An 18,769-nucleotide genomic window follows, 5' to 3' on the forward strand; every position below is an offset into this window, starting at 1 on the left:
GAAGAATACTCTGTTGTTATTTTATACAACACATTTAGTGGACAAAGTGCAATATATTGACAGCTTTTGCAGCAGTCTTCAGCAAATGTTCGTCCATCTCACCTGTTGACAGTTTGTTGACATCTCCTGTAGTTGAAGCAGCAGACATCACTGCTACAGACTCTGATCACCACCATCAGCACCTCCTCCTTCACCCCTGCTGGGCCCGGTCTTCTGTCATGTGACCTTTCAGCAGATCTACACCAAATCTAGCCAACCCCTCAGCTAGATGATAGATGAAGATGTTGGAGCAGGTCCAGTCAAGTCATGCCACCTTTTCAACGTTTTAATGATTAGATAGTCAGTGTTTGTCTGCCCACTCGGGTTCTAAATGTATTGTAGGAGATAGTGGATGAATACGGGTCATCAAAGCCTGAAGCAGGAACGGTTGTGGAAGTGGAATATGGACGTACTATAGTGAAAGAAATAGAGTATGTAGTTTGTTGTGATAGAGCTATATAACATCCATGGAACCTCTAATCAACATCTAAGAAGCCTGTTGTTGATTGATGCAGGAAAAATACGCACAGAGCACATGATCATTGTGAATTGCTGTGCATCTTAAATGTATGTATGATTACATGAAACCTTTTTGCTGGGAGGGGTTCATGGATTTCTTACCAGATCATGTACAAGGATTTGTCGAGGAATACTGACAGCACGCTATAATGGCATGGCCAGATGCTAGGCAAGACTCATGGCATTTGGGCATCTATTAACAAAATACAATTTAGGAAAACCACTGTAGAGGTTGTATGAAGTGTTATCATATAGGAACTTACATTGTATGAAAATTAGAAAATTTTGAATGAAAAAATCCTAAAGGGTTTTAAAAATGTGCTATGAATATTTCATCAATGTTCCAAAAAGTGCTGTTGAACATAAGCTCAAATATACTTGAAGATACATTTAGCCATGTGGTTATTTGTAGACGATGTCAAACTTACAAAGAGGATGGTCCTTGCCTTTTATTCCACAACAAACAAATGTGGCAAATGATTGAGATGGTGATACAGTGGTGTGAAGTTGAAGCCACACAATATTGTAGTCCACATCTGTATGAGTACTTCCAGTCAGGGCGATACTCTGAGAGCAGCTACATGAATGGTGAACTGAGCCTTCAGTCTTGACACATGAGATAAATGGCACGCTTGCAGTACATGTAGTCACACCTCTGACAATCAGTCAGCCTTGCTGACAATATCACGGCAATAAGCAGTTTCACTATCACATGAATGATGTTATATTGATATACTCATTTGTTTCCAAATTATTTATGACAAAACGTCAGTGCTTTTTGATAGTAGTGCATGGATACAGTAGTGTCAGGACTGTGTTGTTTCAGCAAACATTTCACAGAACATCAAATTATTTCACAGGACTATAAAACAATTCAGTGATCATGACAGTGACTTATATTTTCCCACACATGCACATTGAAACTGGATAGGTGAACAAATATCTCAAATTCATGATCTGAACCAACCTTGCATCACTAGTGTAAGGGAAATAACTCCACATGTTTCTGTAAGGGACTATCAAAAAAGGCTGCTTGTTTCTCAAATAAATCCATAATGGACATTATTTGTAAAGTATCTGTTTTGGAGGGGATATATGAATCTCATACAAATTTATACCACTGTCATGTAATGAGAAATTCACACTTACCACACAAAATAAGTTAGTCTAATATTATTATTTAGGGATTTTCAGAATGTTATATCATTAGTAGAATAACTAGTATAATATAACTTTAAATTGCTAGATCCCTTGTCTGTTATGAAGAAAGAGTTGTGTGTGACAGTTGGACTGTTTCTGTGATGAATGTCTCATGCGTTCCCACACACATCTCTGTGTGGTCAATATTCAGCGGTTGTGGTGTTCTCCATTGCACTTTTCTATATTCTTATTCAACAACTAGTGAGGAGAAATTGTTTTAGCCTCTGTAACATATGTACTCCTGTTATTCAATGCCATTGTTGAAATGTTGTAACATAATTTAATGTTTGCTCCTGTTTCCAATGCAAACTTCAAGGTTGTGGATACAAGGCTAAGAATCAGTATTTAGCAGAAAAACTGACACAAACACTCTCTGTTGTTCATGGGAAGGGTTCAGTTGAATGTTGTCCGTCTCATGTTGACGTTGTGTGACATACTGTCTCTCTCATCCAACTAGCTTCTCTTCTGTTGCTTTCTGTTCCTCTGACTGACTTGTGTTTCAATACTGAAACGTCCTGACAGAAGATAAAATGATAGCATGAAGTAGAATTTTATGAGTCAGGGTCCTGTTGATCAGCTCTCAGTTCTCTTTTTGAACCAAAACAATGAAAAATACGTCTGTATGTCAATGCATTTGAACTGGGGTAATTTTAAAGCAGATTAATTTTGACCTGTTGTTTTGTGCTTTGTATGTGTCTAGAGAGTGTTGAGTCCTCTCTGTACAAGTAGCGGACACACATAAATGTGTGGATAGGTACTGTACAAAATGAGACAATCATGTTTTTGTTGGCTTTGTTTGTTGAAGTTGTTTTCTGTGTGTAATAATTGCTCTTGTTTATAATGAAGTGTGATATTTTCCTCGTGCAATATAAAAGTCTATTGCCTTAGTTTATCACTAGGCCTTAAAGCAGGGTTAAGTGGGTGTATTGTCACCAGTGGGCCGTGAACATGCTATTACCTGTCCGCAGCAAGCTATCTATATCCAGCCAGGTTCAGTGGTACAGTGACTTACATTCTGTAGTGTTGGGCAAACATCCAGCACAAACTTTGGTGAAATCAGTGTGTAAATTTATAATTATATGAACAGAATTTAATCCAAAATCGAAGGAAATTAGAACTTGATGGTTAGACCACTGTGTTTTCAAGACTGCGCTTATGAGTAGAGATTCTCCAGATTTATTAAACAGGATATTTATTTTATTTGTAAGGCAAATGATTGTTTGTACGAAGTACAAACAGGCAGTTTAACTTCAAGTCCACTACATCAGGAACAGAGAGCTATACCAAAGCAACAATCTCCCCCCCAAAACTGCTAATTCTGTTTGTGATAAGTAGTCCAATTATAATGTACAAATATTCTTGTTTTGAATGAGAGGTGATTCATTCATCTTATTTGTTATAACTGCAGCTACTTTGTTTTGTATATAATCCATCATTACAGTGGAAATATTCTCACATTGTCTTAGGTTTTATGATGGGATGCCATAGTCCCACTTGGGAGGATGTTTTGTCGTATATCCAGTTTACTATTTACTTGTGCAATATCGTTTCAGTTGTTACTTTGTCCATTATTTTGTTATGCTATTTGTTATACATTGTGTTGTTTGTTGTTACATGTGCTCAACTATGCGTCAACAATTCCACCAGCTCTCCATCGCAGGTGTATGATATTCTGTGTTCTCACTACAGTGTGGCTCATAGAACATATACGCCAGGGTTGAGACAATATCCGCTACGCCTGGTCGCATACGATCAGAAATCAAAATCGTAGCTTCTTGAGATTTAGAATTGAGATTGGCTCCAGTGATCTACAATTATTTGATTTTGTCTCATTTCTATACATATCGACATATCTGTAGAGCATTGCATTGTAAATAGTTGTGTCAGTACCAGAAATGATAATGATAGGAATAACTGATAAAACGGTATTAAAGACCAGGATGTCGTCATCACCCCTATCAGTGGAATAGTGTTAACATCTTCCTCAGTTCCCTGGGGACCAACCAAGCTGCCTTCAAGACTCCAGGAGGTTGACAGACACTCTCCAATGTCTACTAGCAGTACTCAATCCACTGCAGGTAAATAGAGGCAATTTCAGCAACACCACCACCTAGTAAATACCACATCTGCTACATGGGATTCAGGAAACTTACCAACTCTGTGTGGATAGTGAAAGAGAAGGCATAACAGACAAAATCTTCCTGTCTGTGACTGGGTTTCACTTTCATCCAGTGGTGTAATATCTTAGTGTCCCTAAATGTGGAATATAAATGATGAGGACATAAAGCCATAACCATGTAATCTCATTGGGGTGATAAAATGTCATCTGCCATGACAATATTTCTGTGATGGGTTCAGGATCATGTAAAGATTTCTTTTCAATTGATATTGCGCTTGTTATTTAGTTCAGGACAAAATCAAGTTATTTTAGGATTTTTTATATATTTTTTTCTACTTACAAGAAATCTAGTCATTTTATTGTTCATTTTACATATTTGATCCATCATATCATGAGATTTTTTCTTTTTTCTAGTTTAAACATGTCTTATTTATTTGATATCTTACTTGATATATTCTACATAGACTGGTCTCTGCCATCAGTAGTGGGACTGTCAGCGCTGCTTGTTTTCAGGCAACAACAGTTCTTGGAAGCTATACAGTAGTGTGGTGTTCTCTGGTATACAAAACATTGTCAGTTTTTATCAGTCAGTTTATTTATGAGCTTTATGGTTTGTTTGCCAAAGATGAAATTACACTCAAGCCAATATCTTTGTCATTAGCCTTTTGTGTAGAAGTAGAATTTAATTGTCTGACCTGTTTTAGTATGTATCATCATTTCTTTTTCGTCCCAGTAAATGACAAGTGTAATTGGCTGTTCTAGATTTGGCTGCTACCAACATCTAAGTCCGGGGTTTGGGGGAACCTGTCATTTATTATTGGGGAATCAGCTTGTGCAAATACCATTTTTGAAAGGGAAATATACATGAGCCATGCACTGGGATCATCCCACACTAAGTGTTAGCTTGGCAATATGGAATGTGTCAGGAACATGTCATGTTCAATTGTAATGAGGGGTAATTTTGTCTTTATGCACTTGAAAATATTTGGATCCCCGATACTGAGTGCCAGGCCTGTTAACCCAGGTTCCTGGCTGTGTAGATGAGCCACTGTGCAGCTTGTCAGGGTGACAGGTGTAACCCTCAGTTCTATGTGTGTGATTACTGTTTCAGGCCATGACTGTTTGATTGCAGCAGAGCAATAACAAATGTTCCAACCTCTGAATTGTGTGGAAAATCTTGAGAAACGATTATGATCATATTTCTTGATTGCATCATTATTTTGTGTTTAGTGTGTTTCATCACAACTAGATCTTTACAGAAATTTTTTCAAAACATTTTCTTGTTGGGAGCAAACACTCCCAGGTATAATTCAGGAGAATATTACTCAAAACTGTTCACCTTTTGACTATTTCCATTTCGTATTGCCTGCTGGAAGTGGAACCTTAACTTGTACAAAGCTTGACAGTGGAAGAGAGCAGTGAGAGAATATACATGGAATGTGTTGTGTGGATGACATCATGTTTGTGTATCACACCACATGACACAAGACGAATGTATGTACAGATCTGTTGTTGCAAACTGACCCGGCTGCTTTAGCCAGTCCTAGTCCTACATATACAAATACTGAGATATATATTATATATTAAGACTGGCTTGCAATCATGGTATATTCTATGTTTCTACAAATTATCAGTCTCTTGAACAATTTCATAAGAAGGTGAAATTAAAAAGAGCTATAATGAATAGAATGTGTTTGTAGTTTTTCAATGGCATTTCCATGGACACAGGTGTGAAGTAGTGAGGTGCTTGATGTTTTCAATAGAGAAAGAAGTTCTGAGAGAATCATTTTAAAGTTGTGCACAAATTATTATAGCATTCTCAAGGTCATGTTCAGCAGTGCTTATATACTCAAGGCAAAGTAAGTGTGATCATTTCTTTATATAAATGAGAATTGTCTTATATTCTATATAATACACTTCATCCATAGACCAAACAAGGCCCTGTCAGAAGTTTTGTTTTCATGAGGTTTTAGTGCTTTTAAGAAGTGTAGGTCTAAACCTCAAATCATTGTCACCTAAATCATGTTGACGTCGACATGTCCAAAAAAACACAAGTTTGGAAGAATCTGCTCCCATTTATCTATTGGAATACTTGAAACCAGAGCACCCCTATGCACTGTTGAACAGCAGTTTAACGTGCACAGGAATACTACATGTCGCTTGTATCAACAACACGCCGACGGTCCCGAAGAGGATGTAACCACGCTACGGAACCATCTTTGGATTCGAACCATCTGCACCAAAGATTCCAACCAGCCACACTGACATCTGCTTTGTAAGATATATAAGAAAAACGTTCACAGAAAAGTCTGTAAGGTGTTTTGTCACTACATGGTAAGGCACCTGTGCACAAATCTGTTGTTGCCATGGTTCCAGTGTACGACTGGCCTTCAACTTCATCCTCCCTAATCGCCAGATCTGGTTTAGTCAAAATTCCATGACTTCCCAAAGTCTCATAATGAAGAAGCCATAACTCTGCTTTGGAGGACAGTGTACAGCACAGGATGGGCCATCTACACCAACAAGGTCCTGGCTCTCCTACAGTACTGAGAGATATGCGTGGACCTCACACCCTCATAGATCGGCTCAGAACTTGTCAACTACCAACAAAGCAGTCTACTGTCACAGGAAAACCGGAAGTGACGCAGGTCGCAGACGCTGACCAGGTGACACAGAATGCCATGGGCTGACAAACTAAGGATCACAATGACTCCGCCAAAATGTAGATATTCCCGAGTCAATGGTCTGGTGGTATTGATGGATCTGCGTCTCTTTGGGCTCTCCCCCGATATTAACTGGTTATAGGTATTAATTATTGATTGTGACAAAACGGGTTTTCTTTATTTGATATTAAATCTTTATTCCACATTTTCAACCAATCATGGTTACACATGTAATTATAACTGAACGTATGCCACGGCATTTCAGTGTTACCATTAGACTACATGTATGTCCTATTCATCAGAAAGTACTCAGCCATGAATGAATATCGTGGAATCAGTTATGAAAAATTACCAATCGTGATTCCAAACATTTTATTGTTTCGAATAGGAATCAAGCTCAGTAGGATACATGCCTGGCAAACACTCTGCCCAATAGCCTTTTTAAAGTGAGTAGTGAGTCTGCTTAAAATTAGATATGTTTAATTAGGTATATTTAATGAATTATATATTGTACTATTAAGGCCCTCTTTTCCTGCACATACTTTCCTCTACAGGTGTGCGTTTGAAAGTAAAAAATGATAGATTCAATACTCAAATATGGACATGTTCTATATGGTCACAGTTTGCTTGTTGTCAGCGCCTCCTTGACAAGTCGTGCAGTCTGTTGGGCACATCCCCAGTGCAGTGCAACCCCAGCGCCGCCGTGGCCGTAGTTGTGTACAACCTGCAACATCATTAACGACGTTACTTTCACTACTTTACACCTACATAGATGCATATGTATTCTTGCTAACTACTGCAAGTCCTCGGGACACGCAGGCTAGCTCTCACAAATACAAGTCAACAGGACTCACTAGCTGTCTCTCACAGAGAAAAGTCAAAAGGATTCGTTGGCGTGTTTTCATACAGACAAGTCACCACAGGCTTGCTCTCACACAGACACGTCACCACAGGCTTGTTTTCACATAGGCAAGTCAACCCATACTTGATCTCACACAGACAAGTCAACAGGGACTCGCAGGCTTGCTGTGACACACGTCAACCGGAAGTTGTAGTTGTCCGCAGGACAGCTTAGCAATTGCTCAAATGATGACTTCAAACACAACCTTTTCTTCGTTTCAGTTGTCTGGCACCACTGATGTATATATCAACTTTAACAACTTTAAGAAAACTTGTCGAAGACTTTCTTTTCAGTTAAAGCAGGTGGTATTAGTATGATGTAAATATCGACCTACCGGTAGTGTCTCCCCAGATATCATCTTCAGATGTTGTGTCTCCAGTCTGACTTGTGTCCTTCCTGGCCTAAGACCTGTGCGTACAGACTCGATCTTCGCTCCCTTCAATAAATAAAAGCGACAAAACCTTTTCCATATTCATAAAACGTCCCTACTCAGTCGGTTGCACATTTGTGACTGCATGTATATTTGTTTCAGCAGTATTACAGCTTACGATATTGTTTGTAAACAAATCGGGTGTGGACCAGACAGTCCAGTGATTGTCACCATGTGATTCAATGGCAAAACAGATGCTTTGTCACTAATCACTGAGTGTATCAGTGGAAGGGAATTTGGTTATTGAATGTATCAAATCATCGGCGTAAGTTAAACTTCTTGGCCAAATTACCTCGTCTTGATTTTCCCAAGCCAAGAAATCCTGATCCATATGCATAAAGAAACAGATCCTTACGTTGAGCACAAATCAGTATTTGACAAATTAAACAAAGATTTGAAAGTTAAAATGGAGCATGGATGTCAAATCACGATCCCGCCTCTGGCTTCGCCTTCTGGTTTTATAAGAAAATGACATCGCGGCATGTCTATGACTATCTACAACACCCCTTTGAGACATGAACATCCAACGTGACTCGTGCGCTGTGAGATCAACGGTTTAGGGGATGCATATTTTACGTCCGTTTCAGTTACTTCTACTCCTGTAGATGAGGATGACCATGACTCACTGACAGAGCAACATATTTGGTTAAGTTGTTTCAGCCCATTTTAAGCAGCGTCTCTGACACTGACACATTCTTATCACTCAAATCATGACCATTTGTCACATATCCGTGTTTGCTGGCATCATGTCCATAAGTTAATATGTTACCCCATATAAATACCGTGGAAAACACAGTTTGGTTTCCGGTGTCTGCTTCGCTAGGTTTCGACTCTCAGGGAGACAGGTTGTGGAACACAAAACCAAATGCATGCTGACCTTGAGACTGGGGAGTAATGAGAGCGCCCTCTGGTGTATGTCCCAAGAATCTGCCTCATCCACGTCTTCATTCCAGTTTCCCTCTTGTAACACCCCTCCCACTACAAGGCTGCGACAGCTGTAACGACACCAACTTTAAAGAGCATTCATCAGTAAATTGTTGCAGATGAAACATACATACATTGTGGACTGGTCGACGAAAATCGTTATCTTTTGTTCACGTCTGATGGCCAAGTTTGTGTTTGACACAGCAGAAATACTGCATGTGCACAACGGAATGTCAGCGGGGCAAGTGCTGTTTGAAGTTCTTGGATGGTGTGGAGGAGTCCCTCAGGTGACTGTGAGCGACCTTGTGAAGATCAGGCAAAGCCTGAATCACAACGGTACATTGCTGACATCCTAGACAGGGTTGTTGTACTACATTTCGATGAGTATCCTCTGAACACATGTAAGATCTCAATTCCATAAAGCAGGTCTGCCACATTATACATCGGGTAGAATGCGCCATATAGATGCTACAGTATCAATCTTTGGAACAAGCCTGCCAGGAATGGACCGCAATACCCCAACGTGAAAGTCACCCTTGATGTAGTTAGTGAGGAGTAGGGTCGGACATGTACTGCAACTGGCGGAAGTTCCACCAGATACTGTGCTCGGTCTTTTATACTCATGTGATTTATTGAGGATTGTATGCCAGAATCTTCAAAATGCCCGCACCTGTTAACGTCACAGAGCAGAGTTACCAGCAACACAGTGAGTCAGTGGTTTTTCATGTTTGTGTCAATGAAGAAACTACTGTTTTCCCTTATTTTTTGCTTCCATATTTACGTTTCATTTGTTCCTTTAGCGTCAGTTTATCCATATAATCAGTTACACTGAGGATTGGGTAAGTTCCTTTGCTATAGTTATTGGTAACATATTGATACTATGAAAACTGCTGTTATTCCATGTACATTGTTCTACTCATACCCATGCCGGCTTAGAGCCTTTAATTCACCGCTTCCTGGTTATCTAGCGTGCCAAGAGGAAATTAGTGTATTGAATTATGTGTCCTTAATTGGACTGCTCATACACCTTCCGAGTTAGACAATGTCTTTTACAGTTAAGATTGGTTGTTGGGACCGGAACGTCGTACAGGAATACGGAATGGACACTTGCCGAATTGGACAGTGTTCTAATGATCATAATATCGTTTAAAGACATATGCCAGTTTTGACAATGTGCTGGATTAGACAGGTGTTGGTGTTGGCAGGTTTCACTGTATATGTAACGATCAAGTCAGATCTTTCTGCAATGGTACACGGTTGACCCCAAAATCCAACCTTTGTCTGGACCATGCGGTCGGCAAAGTTTGTACTTTAGATGAACTTTAATATGACTATCATACTTTTGTCCATGTTGAAAAACAGCGTGGCTTTAAATCGACCGAATCTCTCCACCACATGGAATTTAAAAAAAGATAGTCGACGGCGTCCCTACACGCTTTTGAAGACATATTTGAAGGTATTTTGTATTAAATGTATAATATTTCATTCGTGACATTTTACGCCAAAAGTCATTGTTGTTGGTGTGGGAAGCGTAAGATATGTCACTAAACATTTCAAACTGAACGTTAGCTGTATGCAGTCAGCGAGCACATTCTACCGTAGGTAAACTGCAAAAAGGAAACCCTATCATTCTACTGATGGTGTCTGAATGTCACAAGTTTGAATTACAATTACAATTAATTCTTACACACACTCTATGAGAATACGAAAACAAACGTACGAAGGAATCAGGTAGGTTGCAGCAGTCTTGACTGGTTTGAAGAAGTAAAAATGTTTCACCCATGGAGCTCGCACCTGTAATGGTCATTCCAAGCATCGGAATAAGCCCCTTTGTTAGCAAACAAGAGAAAAGTCTGGTTACGTTATGTGAGATTGTGGCAGTGGTGACATCACTCAGATACTGGCCACATACAAGCATCGACACCCATAAGGTCATGACAACATCCACTGAGAGCGAAATTATTCCAGAATTGGCCTCTTCATATACATGTATATGACAAAGGTAATAAAGATACATTGTGAATTCCAGATCGAATGTGCCTTCTTTCTCTAAAAGAGGATAATTATGAAGAAATATCGGCCTGAAATAGCTCCACCTTCCATTTACAATATATCACCATATACAACTATTGTAATCACAGTCGTTGTGTATATGTTAATAATGCCTACCCGCAGCAGTTGGCCTCGCACGGGCTTGAGTGACGTGTCTCGCACGAGAATGTAGGAGCCCAACCCAGTACAGTTGACCACGACGTCATAGCGGCCGGCCATCTGCGGACATTGTCACATGTGAGAGACATAGAGCACGTACAGAGACAAGAAGTCAGACACAGCTGACATTGTAACTCCTTGATAATTCACGATCGTCCATCCCTCCACACCCCAAGTTAACACTCTCCTCTACAGCAAGGCACTACAATAAAACGAGAAGAAGTAGCATAGCGTGCAACACATTTCTGGGGCAATGGCTGAATCACTTGCCAAACAGACTCTATGTGAATGAGATCTGAACGGAACAAAAGACAGTTGCTTTAGTTGTCCTGTGAGTATCAGATGAACAGCAAAAACCAACTGACCTCCTCCAGAGACTCTACTTTTCCTTGCTGGATTCTACCACCTTGACGCGTGAACCTGCAACAGAGCAAGTATACTGTCAACATGGCAAGCGACATATCAACCCGTGTACGTTGGCCGTCCCAGTTGGCCGTTACAGTGCAGATAATGCTTATGTAGATTGTGCGGATCATCTCCATATTCAATGCACATCTTGTAAAGGCTGAAATCATTATTTTTCAATTTTATGCAAAAATGCTCATTAAGTTCATTTATTGACAAATTTTTGTTTTCATTTATTTTCACAAAATAGGTTAAATTCAAAATATTTCATTTCCAAATTCATATTTCCAAATAATAACAGTGATCAAGCCACTACCTGCATAATCATAACAAAAGCACATGGCAATGTTTATAAACAGTGGGTCGGGTGAACTAATTTGCATGTCAGTCTGCCCCTGGTGGCTACCTGAGTGCATATCACCTTACAGTCAAGGTCACACCATTTCGAAAAGGTTACCAAGTCCATGTGGCTACACAAAACGTGAGTAAAATTTTGTCATATGTCCTATTTAATTGCTTTGTTACTGGTGTGAAATATGTCATTTGAAGGGAAATTTACTGTAAATTTGTATGTTTTTGTTATTTTCATGACTAAGCCTAAATGAAATGTGTAAAATCGTTTTGAAATGTTGTTTAAAGCCCTAAATAAGTAAAATTATAAGTATAATTATATGTTAAATAAGGTTTGTTAACATTTGCATATGGATTTTGATATTTTTTATATGATCTGTAGTACAGAGGTTCTTTGCTTGTTTTTATTGTAGTTTTTGAACCTCGCCACACCTCGGCATGAATTGTTCAACGCCATGCTGTTATTGTATAACGACTATGTACAGCGATGAAACGAAAATGATTAAAACCTGTGGCGCGAGTTTCAAGTCTTGTGCTCTTGCTGCTACACATCTCGACATCTACCTGTAGGGTCGTGTCCGCAATATACCTCTCCATTGACCATCTCCACATCAAACTGTGTACAACATACCTCTCTATCGTCCATCACGACATCCATCTGCGGGTCTCCATCGCCAATCTCGACCGCTTTCTGTAGGGTCTTGTCCGCAACATACCTTTCCATCGCCCACCTCGACCTTTATCTGTTGGGTCGTGTCTGCAATGTACCGCTCCATTGCCCATCTCGACCTTTATATGTAGTGTCCGCAATATACCTCTTCATTGACCATCTCCACATCAGTCTGTGTACAACATACCTGTCCATCGTCCATCTCGACCTCCTTCTGTAAGGTCTTGTCTGCAACATACCCCCCATCGCACATCTCGACCTCTATCTGTGGGGTCGTGTCCGCAATATACTTCTCCATTGTCCACCTCGACCTTTATCTGTAGGGTCGTATCTGCAACATACCTCTCCATCGCCCATCACGACATCCATCTGCGGGTCTCCATCGCCCATCTCGACCGCTTTCTGTAGGGTTTTGTCTGCAACATACCTCCCCATCGCCCATCTCGACCTTTATCAGTAGGGTCGTATCTGCAACATACCTCTCCATCGTTCATTTCGACCTCCTTCTGTAAGGTCTTGTCTGCAACATACCTCCCCATCGCACATCTCGACCTTTATCTGTAGGGTCGTGTCCGCAATATACCTCTCCATCGCCCATCACGACATCCATCTGCGGGTCTCCATCGCCAATCTCGACCGCTTTCTGTAGGGTCTTGTCTGCAACATACCTTTCCATCGCCCACCTCGACCTTTATCTGTTGGGTCGTGTCTGCAATATGCCCATCTCCACCTCAATCTGTGTACAACATACCGCTACGTCTTCCATCACGACATCCATCTGCGGGTCGTGTCTACCACATACCTCTCCATCAACCACTGCAGGTACTGCTCGACATCAATCTGAAGGGTTGTATGGAAGCTGCCATTTCGGATACCAGTTCTACAAGACGAGAGCGCGAGAACGAATTAAGACAATTGTTTTCCATATAGGTTTTCGTTAGGATTATTATTTGATTGTACATATTCTAATAAGACATATTCGTTTCAGTGTTAACGTCAATCTGACATTTTGCCAAACGGTTCCGACGTGGACATGGCAGGTGAGAAATAGATTCTTTTCCGGTTGAACAGTAACTGAGCAAGTCATTGTCTACCTAATCCTATTACACAAGGAAGAGACTTGTGGTGTAATGAAACCATTGTAATTTACATTGTAGATTAGACTGTAAACTTCACGATCAGTTTCACAGATTGTAGGTGCAAGAAAATTGTTCCCCTTGTTATAATATTCACTCGTCCTGGTATGTTTTTCTCAGATAATTTGATAGATATACTGCAAACATCTTTTTATTTAGTATATACGAAATCTTCAAAGGACTTTTACTAAAATCCGTATACATATTATTGTCGCCAGTATTGTTTAATGGACAGGGCTTTAATGTAATAGGAAAAGTAATTGTTTTGTTTATTATGTACGTTTCTTCAATTTTTTGGCGAATGGGTGAAGCAATTGGTTTTCATACTGTGCATTCCTTCAAATCGGTGAAAGTAAGGAACAGTGCATTTTGGTTACTGCTTATGTCTGAACGCTTCGGCCCTTTCACAACTTGGATACCGTAATTTGTGTGATACCGTATGCGACGGGATGTGACAGCAGGAGCACGAATTTATGTGCCATGTGATACTTAAGCGAACATTTATTGACAAGTTACTTTTTACAGACGGTGCCACAAGGGAGCACTACTTGTCAAACAAATGATACCAAATTTAGCAATTTCTTGACATTTTGATATTTTGTGTGTGTACGTGTGCGTGCGTGCGACGGTGTGTGTGTGTGTGTGTGTGTGTGTTGGGGGTGGGGGTGGAGGGATGTGTGGGTGGGAGAAGGGGGCCGATGAAAAGCTGGCTTGAGAAAGCTGAGAGGAACCTATTTCTCTTTAGCGAGGTTACTGATTGTGCCTCTGTGTCATGTACAAATTTCAGTGCTGGCATAGTTACATTTAAATGATCTTTAATCCGGTACATGCGACTTTTGACTGGCCTGTGCTTACTCTAACAACATAGAGCCAGGAAAATGTTCGACTAGACGACCGTAGAAGCATTTCTCTGAGGTATCGAAAGAACAGACCATCAGCGTATTTTGGCCGAAGATTTAAACGTCGCCAATATTAACACCTAGTATCCTTGCTATTTCTGATTAGTATTGCTAAAACCTCTACACAAAGAAGGAAGATAAACATTCTCTTTCCAGAGTGGCTACTTGTCATATCTTCCTGCGTAACCTCGTTCGTAGGAAGATATGAGAAGTAACCTCTGTGGGAAGAGAATGGGGGGAAAAAGGCGGCAGAGGATCTCACTTACGGCATCCCACGGATACATAGCATGTAAAACAACTTTGACCGTCAAAAAGAACGAATGACCTGTCTATCGTCGGTTAATACCTTTCCCAAAACCAAAAGAATGGAGCGTCTATATTCTGAACTACCAACCAACAATGTCATAGCTTTCTGGAAAATGGACCGTTAATAATGTGGTCATTTTCAGTATATGAATTAGGTCACATATCTGTCTTGCTATCTCCCGAAACTGAAATCGTTCTGATATTGCTTAATATTACCGAACAACTGCTGTTATAGGTTCTTCATCAAAATACTGATAAAAGTCATAGTTGAGGCCATGTTTTAACTGTTTCGGTTTATATGGCGGGTGTTATCCTCAGTGCCAATATCTGAACGAAAAGCGTCATGCCTCTGTGTGGTATTTTGTGGCAGTAAAATACATACCTTGCCACTGGAAATTGTTTTAGCTCCTCGGATGTGAGCTGGCGGAAGCCAAACACTTGATCTTTGAAATCTGGATCCTGTACAGAAAGGAAGGAGAAGTGGTAACAGAAGCTGTTGATACACACAGCTGACCTGTATACATGTCATCAGGTCACTGGTTTTCGCAGGGAGCCAAAATAGAGGTTGTAGAGTATCCCTGGTTTTACTACAGGTCAGACTACAGGTACCAATGGGGTGCGTCAGACAGTGTGTGTCTCTCCCGACGTCCTTACTGAGATACTGGCACTCGAATCTCTGTCTCCGTCAGTCAGTGTGTAGCCCGACTGTCGTTTGTCTGTACTAATTTTAGCCGAGGGCCGGGTGAGGTCCTACAATCAATACATGCCCATACATGTCCCCAGACTCGCGTGCCGTTACCGAGATACTCACAGGACAGTCTCCGTCAGTCAGTGTGTAGCCCGACAGCAGCTGACACCCAACCCTTCCGGCGACTGGGGAGTTGTATAAACTCAGGAGATAATCCCACGTCACGGAGCTCCATTTTCTGTAGAAACGGCCAATAAACATACTTACAACAAGAAAGATATCACAGGACGCAGCATAGAAGTGGTCATGTTTAGGAAATACTGCTGCAGAGCTGGAATCCAAAGTACAACCAAATCGTAATCGTCGTAATACGTCCGTCCACTTACTTGATGAGGTCTTTAGGGGTGTCCCCGAGACAATACGGCTCCCAAAACCCACCAGACACGTCAGACGTTGTTTTGGGTGAAAACACGTCTGCCACGAGAGTGACGTCAACGTTTGGACACTGACGCTGGACACACACGGCGGACGCCATCCCATTGACGCCCGCGCCGATCACACAAACTCTCTTCCTCACCATGATGTTGGCACTGAAGCAGGATCCGGTGTTTTTTGACGCTGAAGGAAAATAAAATAAGAAATGTTGGATTGTAGGTTGTGACATGCAAGTACTGTCAACACAGGGACTATATGATTATACAGTGTTCGAGGCAACGTACAACAATATTACAAGCAACCACAGTTAGCGATCAATATATCTACAGGCTACTGTTCTTGTCGCCATGGCGTTTTCACACAACTGAGCAAAGGAAAATGTAAAATGAATTCGTTTCAATACGGAATAAACGTTTATCCATACAAACACAGATACGTTATTAACACAAGATTCCCTGTGTGTTCTATATTCCCACGTAAGTCAGGTACGTGGACACTCCAAAGTAAACTGCGACCTCGTAAACAGAATCACTTCAGTCTACTCTCCGAACGGCAGTATTCATGTTAGTATTACGCAGGTGTTTATGATTGGATGGTTAATATGCACAAGATATGTCACTGTTACAGATATACTGCAGTTACATGTTTATAGAGATTTACCTCTGGCCTAACATAACAGTGTTTAAATATACATAAGCTTGCACATTGATGAAGAAAATTCGACACACGGATGAAAATATGTATTGATGTCTTTTTCATCATTAAATCAGTTCACTCACTGCACATGGACACAAGGGGGCGTTCATGTCTGTCCTTGGTGACGCCACCCCTTACACCCGTCACTGCTCGACATCGCCTTGGAAGGGATTGCAGAAGTCTTTAGAATTATGTTTTTGGAAGTCCTCCTGTAACGCGTGGGCAAGTTCTGCACGTGTCTCAGAGCGATGGTGACGTTTACGTACGCGTCGATCAAGTTCTTCCCACTGATGCTCAGTGGGTTTCAGATCAGGCGATTTGGAAGGATGGGGAGGACATTAATGCTTTGCATCGGCGATATAGGCACCTGTTACACGAACTGTGTGAGGTCGAGCAGAGACAATACAGAGTTATAGACATTAGTTACGTCAAACTGAAGACATAAAGCCGGTTTATATCTACCGTGGCCAGTTATGTCTATACTGCAGAGATAGTACAGGTTTATATCTACCGTGGCCAGTTATGTCTATACTGCAGAGATAGTACAGGTTTATATCTACCGTGGCCAGTTATGTCTATACTGCAGAGATAGTACAGGTTTATATCTACCGTGGCCAGTTATGTCTATACTGCAGAGATAGTACAGGTTTATATCTACCGTGGCCAGTTATGTCTATACTGCAGAGATAGTACAGGTTTATATCTACCGTGGCCAGTTATGTCTATACTGCAGAGATAGTACAGGTTTATATCTACCGTGGCCAGTTATGTCTATACTGCAGAGATAGTACAGGTTTATATCTACCGTGGCCAGTTATGTCTATACTGCAGAGATAGTACAGGTTTATATCTACCGTGGCCAGTTATGTCTATACTGCAGAGATAGTGCAGGTTTATATCCATCGGTTATGTCTCTAATGCATAAATGGTACATGTTTATATACACCAGTTATGTTACTATTGAAGAGGTGATGCTGGCATTATATACACACTGGCTTTCCATCATAACACCCCTTGCTATAAACGAGCCACTCGCTATGGCTTTATGTTTATAAATATTTAGTATAATCCTCACATCGGTCACATTAACCTAGACACAAAGCGTGCCACGAATGCTCTACACACTCGTATGGTCATACTTGAATGCTTGAAAATAAGTTTGATAAGTTTGATAGCTACCTTCTCACGTTCTGTGGTTGTAGGATACTCCCTGTGTGAAGTCCGTGGAGAGTCCGAAATCACAGACAACCAAACCGACACAGACCGGCAAGGAACAAGATGCGAGGTCGAGTGTATATTCTATGTTGGCCGAGATCGGGGCACTCATCTATGCTTCAACCTGCAGTGTAACGTCGACCTGTAAAACTGTTATGCAACGAGTTTGCTGACAGACGCACTGGCAATAGCATAGGTTTAGTCTCCAATAGCCTACATCTCTATTCGAATACGTCTCCATTCGCCAACGAAAACAAACCTGACTAATTATGATGAAAAAATGCACTTAAATGGAACCGCCTTACCAGGGCTATAGTGATCATGATCGACTGTTGTTATGAGAATTTTTAGTGGAGTAGGAAGTACATTTATATCCAAGTCACACCCGAGATCAAATAAAATTAAACGGTTTAAATGATCATCGTATACTCACTTCTCTGCTACCAATAGATTTAGTTTCTTTTAGACAAACCTAACCCCATAAAAATGGAGTTTTTGTCAAATATCGATAGTCGCAATGGCTAACCCACAGAGGGCAGAGTTCATAGTGTCGCAGAGAGGAGGAAGACAGGTTCTACATAATGGACACAAGTATCGTCTGAATGTTGTGAGACAAGTAGCCACACGCCGGAAGTGGGTCATAGATGGAAGGGAAAATGCAGTACCATAGACGACAGCATATCCCCTCTCACAGAGCACAACCATCTTCCTGGTGACTGCAGTTGAGACCAGACTACTGACCAGACTGAGACAACGTTTCCGAGGTGAGATACAGCCCGTCCAACAGATCTACAATGAAGAGACCCCGAACCCTGATGAAAATGCTGCTGCTACTTTTGCTTCCTTCCGCAGTGTTCGCTCTGGCCTCTATCGTGGTAAAGTTTTACCACTACAACTTCAAGAACAACCCAGCCATCAACGCACACGTGCGACGAGCTGCTTCTCTTCCCCTCCTCCCAGTG

At 40.9% G+C, this 18,769-nt stretch overlaps 1 protein-coding gene across 4 annotated transcripts; it reads right to left on the reverse strand.

Moving 5' to 3' along the window:
* Positions 1-6,711: 6,711 nt before the first annotated feature.
* On the reverse strand, positions 6,712-17,975 carry LOC137291654 (D-amino-acid oxidase-like). 4 transcript variants are annotated; one of them, XM_067823076.1, is made up of 11 exons: positions 17,772-17,975; positions 15,848-16,079; positions 15,585-15,699; positions 15,156-15,232; positions 13,235-13,312; positions 11,372-11,426; positions 10,965-11,066; positions 10,516-10,589; positions 8,749-8,866; positions 7,776-7,877; positions 6,712-7,264 (listed from the first exon to the last, which is right to left on the reverse strand). In XM_067823076.1, the coding sequence occupies exons 2-11, from the start codon at positions 16,039-16,041 to the stop codon at positions 7,157-7,159; spliced, it is 1,023 nt and encodes a 340-aa protein (XP_067679177.1). In that variant the 5' UTR covers positions 16,042-16,079; positions 17,772-17,975; the 3' UTR covers positions 6,712-7,156. The 4 variants fall into 4 exon arrangements, with proteins under 4 accessions (XP_067679177.1, XP_067679180.1, XP_067679179.1 ...); XM_067823079.1 differs by lacking the exon at positions 17,772-17,975 and adding an exon at positions 16,333-16,457; XM_067823078.1 differs by lacking the exon at positions 17,772-17,975 and adding an exon at positions 16,325-16,453.
* Between the last annotated feature and the right edge of the window lie 794 nt (positions 17,976-18,769).

The sequence above is a fragment of the Haliotis asinina genome, chromosome 7 (genome assembly GCF_037392515.1).
Source record: "Haliotis asinina isolate JCU_RB_2024 chromosome 7, JCU_Hal_asi_v2, whole genome shotgun sequence".
NCBI classification, from domain to species: domain Eukaryota; kingdom Metazoa; phylum Mollusca; class Gastropoda; order Lepetellida; family Haliotidae; genus Haliotis; species Haliotis asinina.